Source organism: Macrosteles quadrilineatus, unplaced genomic scaffold, assembly GCF_028750875.1.
Source record: "Macrosteles quadrilineatus isolate MER2022 unplaced genomic scaffold, UCM_ALF_1.0 Scaffold_5__1_contigs__length_97177068, whole genome shotgun sequence".
Lineage (NCBI taxonomy): Eukaryota > Metazoa > Arthropoda > Insecta > Hemiptera > Cicadellidae > Macrosteles > Macrosteles quadrilineatus.
The window spans coordinates 65751089-65763891 of NW_026542598.1; the positions used below are offsets into that span (position 1 = coordinate 65751089).

The 12803-nt window shown below is 36.8% G+C and overlaps 1 protein-coding gene across 1 annotated transcript in view; it reads right to left on the reverse strand.

Annotated features, from left to right (window-relative positions):
* Nucleotides 1-45: 45 nt before the first annotated feature.
* Nucleotides 46-12803, reverse strand: part of LOC128994055 (tubulin beta chain-like) — a 37420-nt gene continuing 24662 nt past the window's right edge. Inside the window, exons 3-9 of the mRNA XM_054418271.1 lie at nucleotides 8115-8359; nucleotides 5369-5497; nucleotides 4072-4271; nucleotides 2466-2696; nucleotides 1712-2036; nucleotides 853-938; nucleotides 46-470 (exon numbers count right to left, since the gene is read on the reverse strand). Coding sequence (XP_054274246.1) covers nucleotides 861-938; nucleotides 1712-2036; nucleotides 2466-2696; nucleotides 4072-4271; nucleotides 5369-5497; nucleotides 8115-8359 — 1208 coding nt within the window. The 3' untranslated portion in view covers nucleotides 46-470; nucleotides 853-860. The remainder of the gene's footprint in view (nucleotides 471-852; nucleotides 939-1711; nucleotides 2037-2465; nucleotides 2697-4071; nucleotides 4272-5368; nucleotides 5498-8114; nucleotides 8360-12803) is intronic.

The following is a 12803-nucleotide window of genomic DNA, read 5'->3' on the forward strand; positions in this document are numbered from 1 at the left end:
TTGGCAACAGGAATTGAAATAAGATACGTTTTAAATAATTACTTATTTATTGACACAAAATGTGAAAAAGTATAAAACAAGTATAAATATAATCTGTAATGAAGTCGACAACTTCCTTAATTCTAAAATAAATTACACTTAAACTACAATCATTTAATTAACTTAACATTCAAACAAGCACATTTTTGAAATGATAAATACATGAATAGTTTTTATATGATTCTCTTTGGCAGTCTTCATTAAGTTTTTACATTTTTGACCAATAGGTGACCAGACCTTTAGTTGTTCATTTGAATCTGGTGCAGTAGATTCCGAAATACACTTTAAATGCAACAAGTTATAATATCTTCTTTAATTATACAAACTACACATAATAATGATTTACAATACAAAATACAGTTGACCTCCTCTATACATTTATTTAAGGCACTAAAGCAGTTAAAAAACTCCACCTCTTCTTTTTCTCCTCTCTGAAACAAAATAACAAGTAAACAACTTTTTGTTATCCATACTCGAATACCACAGGCCAACTAGCATGTAACTCGGTAAACTGATTTAATAAACTCAGTGATCCAATTAATCATCTAAATCTTAGGATGTTCGTTGGTAGGTTAAGCGATTAATGGGTAAGTGCAAGAATTATCACAGACCAAGTCATAATAATATGCCACCAGTTTGAATTATTTTATCATAAGTTATGTAGCAGGGCACACATGTAGCAACAACTAGTTGTGTGTTATTATATTCTCCATTAAGCAAATTTTAAAATAAAGGGTCATGAAATTTAATACTATTATTAAATAAAGTGCTTTATTAAATTTGTTATTGATTGGTTTCAACTATAAAACCTACCATATCACTCAGTCGTCGTACTGAGCTTGGGCGTTTTCCTCATTGTCTTCGAGGTTCTCGTCAAACTCATCCTCCGCACTCGCTTCCTGTAAGTCAAATTCATTGATAAATGATAAAAGTCAAAAATATTAAATATGTTAACACCAAAAAGTTTATTTGAAACTCATTATCATTAACATTTTTGCAATGTTTACTTGAAGATTTCTTTCATTGAACTGAAAGTTAATGTCATTAAAGTAAAGGACATTTCTTTAATTAAGTTTTTATTACTCACAAGACAACTGTTGATTCATTTTGCTTAATCCCTTTGTCAAGATAGTGACATATTTTATTTACATACCACAAGCTGATATGAATTCAGGTGGAGTATATTATATTATGTTTAGCTTTGTTACTGACTAAGATCAACTGTTACCCATCGACAACTGGGTACGGTTTTATAAAAGTTGCTCACTTTACTCAGAACTGAACTGGCAATTTCCTAATTGTCAAGTGAGCTTTATCATAGACAAAAATAATTAAATATAGACTGTCAGCCGTGCTGCGGTTACCATAGGTTCCGGTGCACAACGCTGGTAGCGCCATTTAGTTCCGGCGTACGCGCTAAGTAACTACACGGCCCTCCCAGCGGTGTGCGCTAGAACCTGTGGTAATCGCAGCATGGCTGACAGTCTATATTTAATTCTTTGTGTCTATGGCTTTATACTCAATTTTGTTATTTAAAAAATATTAAATTTGTAGAGGAGCAGTAAGCTAATCAATTTTCTTTTGTAAAATGTGTAGGTTGTAATGTTTAGGTCAGGTATGGGTACAAGTGGAAGAGTCTCCGAAATCTATTTCAACAACAGATGATCTTTACCTGATACTGTTGGTATTCAGAGATGAGATCGTTCATGTTAGATTCAGCCTCAGTGAACTCCATTTCGTCCATTCCCTCGCCTGTGTACCAATGTAAGAAAGCTTTCCTACGGAACATAGCGGCGAACTGCTCGGATATCCTCTTGAATAGCTCCTGGATGGCTGTCGTGTTTCCGATGAATGTTGAGGACATCTTCAGCCCCATCGGTGGAATGTCACACACTGCTGTCTTGACGTTGTTCGGAATCCATTCTACAAAGTAGGACGAGTTCTTGTTCTGGATATTGAGCATCTGTTCATCGACTTCCTTCATTGACATTCGCCCTCTGGTAGGAAGAAAAGAGTAGTTAGAAATGTTTAAACAGTAATTGTTTATGAACAACACCAAACACATAGTTGAACATATTAAACTTACCAGAGCTTTTGAGAACTTTTGGGTCTAATTGGAGAACACACCTATGTTTGAGAATTATTAGGATTGCACATAACAAAATAAAACAACATGTTTTGGAGGTAACCATGATTTTTTGTGCAGTGCTGCTAACCGAATGAGCCTTCAAGTGTTCTTATATTGGGCAGTACCATTGGAGAAAACAGATGTAAGTTTAATCACAGCTCCTGTACAAAAGAAGTTTAAGATCTGGCCATCAAAAAATTAAGATACCTAAAAGAAGCCCTTCTGATTGTAAAAGGTTAAACCGATCACTATAATAAATGTTTTCAAGAAAAAAAATGTCAGCAAAAAGATAACAAACCTGAAGATAGCAGCAACCGTTAGATAGCGGCCATGACGAGGATCACAAGCTACCATCATGTTCTTGGCATCAAACATCTGTTGAGTCAACTCAGGGACACTGAGAGCTCTGTATTGCTGGCTGCCACGTGCTGTCAAAGGAGCGAACCCTGGCATAAAGAAGTGAAGACGGGGGAAAGGCACCATGTTGACTGCCAGCTTGCGGAGATCTGCATTCAACTGGCCCGGGAACCTTTTGGACAAAAAATATCAATAATTACATTCATCCAGGACTGATTTACCGAATAGGGATGGTAGGCATGTGCCTAGGGCGCGAGGCAATTGGCGTTTATTTGGGGGTGCCAAAATTTTGGAAAATAAAAAAGATTGGCGGTTGTATTTGCATGTAATCGCGGTTAACTTTGATAATCCCTCGCGGCCGTGTAGACATCGTAATCATCTCCCGTGATTGCGGCAAAACTGTAATCCTCTCCCGCTGACATATGAAGATCATCGTCTTCCACGAATGAGGAAAAAGTATGATCTTTTCCCGCGGTCATGTGGACATTCGTCTTGCGCGATCGTGGCATAATTCTGATCATCCCTAGCGGCGTTTAAAAATCATTATTTTTTCTCCAGAAGTCCTGTAGACATCGTATTCGTCTCCCACAGTCGTGAAGACAACGTAATCTTCTCCCGCGATTGCGGCAAAATGTTAATCATGTCCCGCAGTCGTTTGGAGATCATCATCGTCTTTCACGATTGCGGTAAAATTCTTCTTCTTCTCATGTTTCCCGTGGTCGTATGGACATTATCATCTTCTTCCGTGATCGTGGCAATATTCTGATCATCCCTCGCGGCCGTTTGTAGACATATTATCGTTTCCCATGGTCACGGAAATGTCACTGTTGTCATGTGCGATCACCGTAGATTGAAAACTCCAGGGTGAAATACAAAATTCACACATAATTCCTGGTTAAAAAACGCACACATGATTCCCGGATTTCCCGGTCGGTGGATACCCTACATATATATTGCAAAGGGGCGCTGACAGGGTCAAAAACGGGCCTGCAGTCATCATTTAAGGATAATTAATAGTTGTGTGTATAAGGAGAAACTTTAAAACGGGGACAATAAAATATGGACACAACAATTCACTGGAGTAAACGTGGTACTTACTGGCAACAACAGCAAAACCCAATGGTTTATGTTATAACTTTTTGTACATGCTACCAGCTGAGAATATATTGATTGCGAGCATTAACCCTATTTTATAATTTTCTCATCCATCAAGAGAGCCGACACGGAAAATACATTAAAAAACACAGATCCTGTGAGATAGATGCCAATTCTTGCAAGTGAAATAATAACTTTACTCCACAAACAATACATAACATAATCTTAATACAGTATCACTAATCTTGCAAGTATGGTGGGACAGTATCCAGTATGGGGTAAAACCAAATGTATTAAACAAATGAATTAAACTTGTTTTCAATCTAAGTACATTCTCCACATCTTTGACATATCATGGCTATGAACCAAAGTTCTGCTGGGATTGATAATCATAAGTTGCTCATTCTTAACAACTTGGTAAAAGCCCATCAATAACATTTATCTACACTCACCTGAGGCAGGTGGTGACTCCGGACATGGTCAATGACACCAGATGGTTGAGGTCGCCGTAGGTGGGGTTGGTCAACTTGAGAGTTCTGAAGCAAATGTCATAGAGAGCCTCGTTGTCTATACAATAGCTCTCGTCTGTGTTCTCTACCAGCTGGTGTACTGAGAGGGTGGCGTTGTAAGGCTCAACTACAGTGTCTGAAACCTGACAACAAACTGTTAGAGTGGTATTCATTGGGAGATCTAAGAACCGCAAAGAAGTGACAAGTATACAAGAGTAGCCCCAAATTGAAGTATGCACAATTTGATTGTCTTTTATCAAGATAGCATCGGTAGCAGTGGTCCTCCATTGTAATCAAATTTACTTTTTACTCTCTAAACTAGTCTTAGCCACCTTTTCTTCATCCTAGGGGTAAATTAGCGTTCATAGTTAAAGGTAATAGTTGTTACTACCTATTCTTTTTGGTTTGTATATTTTATTTAATAAAAATAAGGCCATAAAAGACCTTAACCATACAAAGTTGTAACCACAACTGATCAAACAAACAAAATTATTTTTGTATATGGAAAAAGAGTTTGGCAGCCTCTTTTAGCTTTGCATTTACATTTTAACCTTGCATAGGCATCGGGCTTATGTGTTGAACTTATCTAGAAAAACAAGCTTTTCCAACAGTATAAAGGTGAACTCTACCATAGACAAATAGAATAAATATTGACCGTCAGCTGTGCTGCGGTTAGCATAAGTTCTGGCGTCCACCGCTAGGCAGACGAGGAGCGCAGGAGCCGTATGCGTCCAGCAGGCGCTGCACCGGTGAGCGCCATAACTACAAGGCACTCCTAACGGTCGGCGCCGGAACCTTCCTTTGACAGTCAATATTTATTATATTTGTCTATGACTGTATTGATCAAATGTAGTGGCAGGTACCACAATCCAAACCCAAGAAATCACTGCCTTTGGCCTGTAGCTGAAGTCTGTGGTGCTAACTGACTGAGCCACCGACTCACCAAACCTCACTATTCACTCAAATTATTTTTTGTACAGAACACAAAATGGTAAGAATGTTTTTCAGTGGCTAACCTTTTGATATTTCAACTTGGATCATGTTAAAATACTAAAATCTAGTCTTATCAATAAATTGGGATAAAAATACAAATCGTTTGAAATCTGTAATAACTTATGATACTACCCTGATAAAAATTGTTTTCTTTTCTTTATGTAACTTCAAATCCCGGAGTCCCTAAATGTTTCTACCACCTGTATTGTATAATTACTTTAGAAATACCAGTAAGTTAAGTAATTACCTTGGGCGAGGGCATGACAGAGTATGTGTTCATGATCCTGTCAGGATACTCTTCCCGTATTTTGGAGATAAGAAGAGTCCCAAGTCCTGATCCAGTTCCGCCTCCCAGGGAGTGGGTTAGCTGGAAACCCTGAAACAAATAGTTTAATTTTAGCATTATTATTTAGATGAAAGTACCAAAGTAGTAACTTCTGTAGAGCTATAGCAGTATAATAAATTATCAATAACATGGTAGAATTGTCATAACGGGTTTTCATACTGTAACATATTTTCAATATTATTAAAAGTTATTTTGTAATAAAATGAATGGAATATTTTTTTATGAGGATATTAAAACAATTAGTAATAAGTGGCAATATTAAAAAAGAATAGAGTAATTGGAACTTTTTTAAGTTTTATAAAAGTTAATTTTCTTATGAAGTAATAATAGACATTACTTTATTCAAACTAATATAGCTTAGCAAAAAAATAGAGAAAACGGGCGGTAAATGATTAGAGTAAAAACATAAGACCTCAATATGTTTTAATATGTACTGTACATTACATATACACACATATCTAAATATTTACATCACAAGACAGAATTAAATTAAGAATTTAATTTTATACAGTATCAGAAAACTCATTACTTTTTGCAATGTAAAAGAGAATTTTTCGCTTTCCCCACAATCCGAGGAGAAAGTGTACAGATAATTCCTGTACAATTACCAATCAAATTACTCCTTGCAGTTAAGTATGCAGCAAAATAACAAGAAATCGCTGACCATAAAATTCCGATTCTAGCCAGTCATGCATGTACAGATCCAGTAGGTCAACTAATAATACCAGAGAGGTTTTAAAATGATGATTTAACAAGACGCTTCGTGACAGTCATTTTAGACTGTAAATCTCTAATGGTATGCAGTGAAAAGAATTTACTGCCGAGTATTAGAATGACTGGCTGCATGTAGCCTAACTGGACGCTGCGGAGACGGCAGAAATGTTCACTGGGAACATGACATGCAGCTTGTCGGCCTATCAAAGTGACATTACTTTCCCAAGGCTCTCATTTGGGCTGAAATGTCAGCTATAAAAAGTCGGAGGAGGAACGCTCTCGGATAATCATAGGAGGAGAGCTGGGAAAAGTCAATTTGATGGATACCATCAACTGAATTGCAGTTAAGCATCATAGGATATCAGAATATACTAGAAAATGTACAAACTCTATTAGTTTGAAAAGGTTTTTGTTGATACAAATACTACAAATGCCTCGGTATTCATTTAGCTTATTTATGTTTTAATTTGCTAAAACAGATTTTTTCTCCATACCTGCCCAACAAAACACTGGTACAGTATTTGAATGAACAAATTTTGGCAGTCCTTCATTTGATTGATTATTTTATTCTCTTTTAAATTTAAATTCTAAATAAATAAGTTTTAATAAAACAACACAAGTAAAATTAACTTGTGGATGCTGTATTAAGTAAAGAGTTCATATTCGAATACCTTCTAACAAAGAGTTACCGGTACACATATTTTATATTTAGAACATTTTATTTTTAAGGAGATGGGATACTATACTATCAAAGTTAACTTTTTGAGGAGTTATTGGTCACCAGTCATACATTATGTAAAATATTTTAAGTTATGAAATGAACTTAAAGTTCAGTAATAGACTCACAGAGATAGTCAGATATGGCACAAATCAGATATGATATCCATTTATTTGCTAACCTGATTTTCCTTGTATGACTCAATCAGTTGAGTAGATTATAGCTAAATATATTTTGCATCTAATAGTGTTTTTAACAAAAGTTTACAACCAACCAAAGAAAAGCAACTTTTATCAAATATCTGATGTTTTTGACAGTTTTCAGTGTATTTAGACAAAATGTTGATTTCCAAAAGAAGTTTTAAATGAAATTTTACAGCTTTTGTTTAAGCTGCAATCGATAAAACATACTCCCTTAAAAAATTAACCCTAAAATAATAGAAACAAAATTTCGTCGACAGTAGCGATCAGTGTCGATGTACATGAACTAGAGACGAAAAACGAGCTTCAAAATTTATAATGAGATGAGAAGTCTAGCTGCAATGTTTTAAACTTACAAAATTTGTTTCATCAGATGTTACATTTTGTGTGAATCTGGTGTAGAAAACTAATATGGACTGAATATTTGTATTGCATTCGTTGTTTAGTGATTTTATTCTGGCTGCTAACCTAGTCTACAGATAACAGATTTCAGTTTTCCTTCCAAATGTCAATAAAGACACTCTTTTATGAGCCTGCCCTAGGCATTAGCCAATGATGCAACTGCACAGGGTCCTGTACCTCAGAGGGGGAAGGTGGGCACACTAAGTCTTATTGGTAAAATATTTTGATTTTTAATAATCCCCAATAATCTCCCTTTGCCCAATTTTGCATTTCCATGTCAAGTACCTAAAAAAACCACAATCACTGAACATGATCAAGATGTTGTTCTACTCATAGGAGTCTGTGATTTTAAAAATTATCTTGATTGTTGCCGCTATAGTGAGAGATGATGACGGATGTTGCCGCTTTCCCAAAAGTTTATCATCCTATGAGCATGTGCAGCAATAAGGCAATTGGGGGGAAATCTTTTCAGAAAAAAGGGCTCTGGATGTTTGCACAGGGCCCTGCACTACCTAAGGCCGACTCTGACTAAGTTATATTGTGTCCATATAGATGCTGATGTATATTCAGACTTTATAACCTCAACTTCCTCGACTACTCAGTACTCACTCACCTGCAGACAATCACAGTTCTCCGCCTCCTTCCGCACCACATCCAGCACAGCGTCCACCAGCTCTGCCCCCTCCGTGTAGTGACCCTTGGCCCAGTTGTTGCCTGCGCCGCTCTGGCCGAACACAAAGTTATCTGGACGGAACAACTCTCCGTATTCACCTGACCTTACGGAGTCCATAGTCCCAGGCTCCAGGTCCAGTAGGATGGCACGAGGAACGTACTTTCCACAGCTTCCGTGTCGGCTCGCTGCAGACAAAATATTTTTGGTAAAAAATATTGAGCACTCCTTAGTAAAACTAAAGAAAAAAAGTGAAGCCTTTGCAATTCTAAAAACTGAAAAAAATGGTTTACAAAAAACTGACTTGATCATAAACTGGGGCTAGAGTCTGAACACAGTTTAGTTTAAGATCAAGGTCAGAGTGTATCACAGTTTATCCTGTGGTAAAGCATATTCAACAATTCAACATGGTACTCTTGTGTGCATTCTGTATGTTAGACTTCAAACAAAGCCACCTGTATCGCCCCTGGTTTGGGAATACAAAACGGTAGGATTAGGTATCAAGAATGCTATACCTGATCTTCATGTGTGATAATCTGACGTTATAAAAAAGTTCTGTTGACTTGTCAAACGATTCAATATTTTATCTCCTTAACTTAGAGCAAAAACCTATAGAATTACAGAAATAAATGTAAGTTGCACAGAATGATGTGCAAGATATTAAAAGGGAATATAATAAGAAAGGGAGTACCTAATAAGGGAACTGTAACTTTGTTATTTTTGATCTTTTGTTAAGCATATAGTGTAAAATAAGATAGCGTAAAAAATGTAGGTACTAAAAAATAAGGTTTTGCAAAAGTAACAAATTGAAATTGATGAACCATCTAGTGTATATGCATTCAAGGACAAAGCATGGGAATATGAACTATTGATTTTGAACCACAAAAACTCCAACAATGATGTGGATTTGCTTTTTCCACCATCCTACAGTAAATGATCAATTTTTTTGTGAGTCATCTCTTTGTCTTTTGCATTTTTTGGCCACATATAGCCTAGGCAATCGATTTCCCACAATACATTGTTTATAGCTCTTAGCTACAAAATGTCTGTGTTAATTTACAATACAAGTCTCCATTGTTAAGAACGCAAATTCGAAAGAAACGCTCAGAACAAAGTATGATGGCTAAATTAAATCAGTCATACGGCATTCTAGTTCCATCAGTGTGTCATCACTTGACTTTGTTATCTTACAAGGAATTCGCAGCCAAACACGGTGTCACTTGAAGCGTCAGAAGCATGACTCGCGACCGGAAGCTTTGTCAATTGCTTCTTTCAAGTAGTTTTGGCCATTTCCGGTGACGTCAGTAGGTCGTGCCGGGCGTGGATGATTTTAGTGTCAGTCTGAAAGGCGAGATGACCTGCAAGTAGTCTTTGTCCTCCACCAATCTCGATACAAGAATGAACGTAAGGATCCTGGGGATACCAAGGATTCTATCCGAGGATACCAAGGATCATATCCGACACGCTCCGAGGCGTTTCACCTGCTTGACGAAGCGTTCTAGAGAAACCAGGTCTCGGTCGTGAGCATTGAATCAGTGTCATTGCTGAACGCAGTATGGGACCTGTTGCCGTGACTGCTCATGAAGAAATGTCGGCAGAGAGATGACTAGGTTGCAGCAAGCAATTTGTAGGTTTGCAAGACCACCACACTTTCTTCAAAGTCAAGGTGTAAACTGTGAAGAAGGTTGCAATTTTACGTATAAATTAAATAGTAGTGCTATTCTCGTTTGTAAATTAACTCGTTTCTACTTATCAAAACATGAGTGTCTGATTATTATCAGTTAACTAGCCTTTGCATGCTTATCATTGAGCGCGTACCTAGCTTTGTTTGACGTTTAGTTAGGTTTTAAAGCAGGCTATAACTATTACTACAGTAGATAGTTATTATTAGTTGGTTTCTATTCCCTTGTCTGAGATAGTATCCATTACGGACACTCATTTAAATGTCACAGTCGTTAGTCTGTTAATTATATTGATTATAATCACAACTACGGCACTGTACACAAATTTACAGAGGAGTCCGAGCTTAAAGAAATCTTAAAAAAAATACAGGGGATACGTTCAAAATATCTTGAATGGTTCAGAATTGTTAACTAATAAAACTGCAAGTAAAAACGAGTATTTCCCATATTCCTGCAGTCGTCCACGACGCGATATTTGTCACCGGTTACCTTCGCTTGACCTCGAACCTGACTCAGGTGTTCGGCGTTGAGTTACGCCATTTCAACATCAACTTGGACAATGGAGAGCGGAGAGGAAACACGATAATTAGGTCGTTCCACGTTTATTGTTTCTGATAATAATCGCTCAGATTTATTGTGTTCGCGCGAAAGGCGTTCAAGCTTTCATCGCTGATACGAGAATCGTGTGAACTTCAACCTTTGTTTCCGCCGCAGTTGTGGTTTTGGATTCGGTGAAGATAAAAGAAAATGAACGATCTCGTAGAGGTTTTTCTTTTAGAGGAAATCCTATCTTTCTACAGTGCGTTGTTTCGGATTTTTATCCGATTTTAATGAAATCTAATGTTTGTTTTCTCGTACTCCTTTTCCTACTCTGTGAAACAAACTACGGTACATGTATACTAGCGACTTCCACTTGGTGTAACCAAGACGGGAAATTGAAATTAGTACCCATATAAAATATTTGAAGACCGTGTACGAAATCCATGCGGCGATACAAACATGGTAATATTAATCAACACAAAGATATCTTGAATAATTGATGTACTTTCCTACCAGATTGTCGTGCGGTTGAGCGGAGGCAATTTTAAGGTATGTTTCTGTTCGCAGTAATCGCAGTGTCTGGGTTGTGTATAGTTCGTGTAAAGACTATTACACCAGCAAATATTATACCTTAAATAGTATGGGTTTTAAAACATGCTTCTCAATAATTATTGGAAGCGTAACTTATGTTAAATTAACCCAAAATTTGCAGAAAACGTTTGCCAGTAGGTACAGTCAGTAGGTACACTTGAACATACTGAAACATGCATCAAAACACACATACAATTAGGTTTATTTTATTAGGTTTATAATTAATTTATAATAGGTTCAGAAGTCACTAGTATCTGCACCCTACTATAATTATTGTTTTCACCATCAATGAGGTGTAGACATAAAATCGTATACCACACCAAGACAACGTACAACTTTTTGTAATCATTGTTTGAAAAGCAACATTGCTTAGTAACGAAAATCATTTCGAGATTCGTTCCACTCAAGAGTTTACTGGCTTTTAACTCATAGAATGGCTCTGGATTTAACTCCCGCGGGTGCAGCTGCGGGTGGAATTATTAACCTTAGCCCCAGACAGACAGACGTTATGATGACGTCATCTCATTAGTGGCCCACATGTGGTCTCCGGATGTTCCAGAGTTTAGGACAATGAACGAGACATGAACTTCCATCAAACGTGGTAAGTTCTTTGAATGTAATTAGACACGGTGTTGTATGGCTATTAGGAGATCACAACCATGTAATTTAGACTCAGACAACCGCTATGTCGGTAATTTAAATGCTAATCGATATATGAAACTCTCGGTCATGTTTATTCAATTATTCTATGAAACGTTATAATTAACGATTGTCCACACCTCGATTGTTTAACGTAAGCAAACCGAATGGGTTTAGTATTGTTTACTTGACGATTAGTTGTGTATTCATCTATAGGCTGATACTATCAAACGTGGGTTTTAGTTGATCGGCCCCTATTAATTGTCTAAGTACGGTATATAGTTATTTTGTAGTGTCCTGATAGTTTTGAACGATAGATAATCTTGATAAGCGATAATCCAGAGCGATACAAGTTCCATATATTCTTTTTAGGAGGGATGTTTTCGATAGCGAGTTCAAGAAAATTTGATTTTACTATTTTTTTCTCATTCCCTAGAAAAAATTAACTATTTGGGGGCGTGGATTCTCCAATATGCCGCCCACTTACATGCGAGAGGGTAGGTCCGGGGAAAAGATTTAATGTTGGCAAAGAAAAACAAAGAAAGTAAATTCTGTTGTCACTAGGTAATTCAACTAAACTGTTTATATTTTGAAATTTGTAAAAATAATTTAAAACCATGGAAACAATGCATTACATCTTCATTTATGGCGATGCAGTATCAACATATTCAACTCAGGATGGAATAGTGAGTAAAATTCTTAATATCTAGCGTAGGTTTCTTCATGAGTATGATATCCTAAAAACCTCATGGTGTAGTAAAGTATGAAGTATTGTACTATTATTGCTACCAATCGTAATTTCATTACATGGAAATTGTTGAAATATACGGGAAGTGTAACTGTCAACTATTTAGGAATCATATTTAATTTCAGTGTCATGATAATCAAGACGTTTGTTGACAAAATGTTTTTTTGGTATCTATTAAGTTAGGGGAAATGCCAGAATCAGTGGTGTAGTCTGTGAGACGTGCACGTGACTAATAGAGTTTATGAACCAGTCATGTATTTTTCTACCCTCGTAATAAATAGGAGATTAGTTCATGGTTCCTTATTTGCACGAGTCGAACCGAGGCGCGTCTCGATCCTACCCTTGCGAATTCTTCGGACATGGGGTTGACAGTTGCTTTTCTGTCCGTTTCCCTTCCACCATCATGTGAAATGGTATTTAAGTTGGCATATT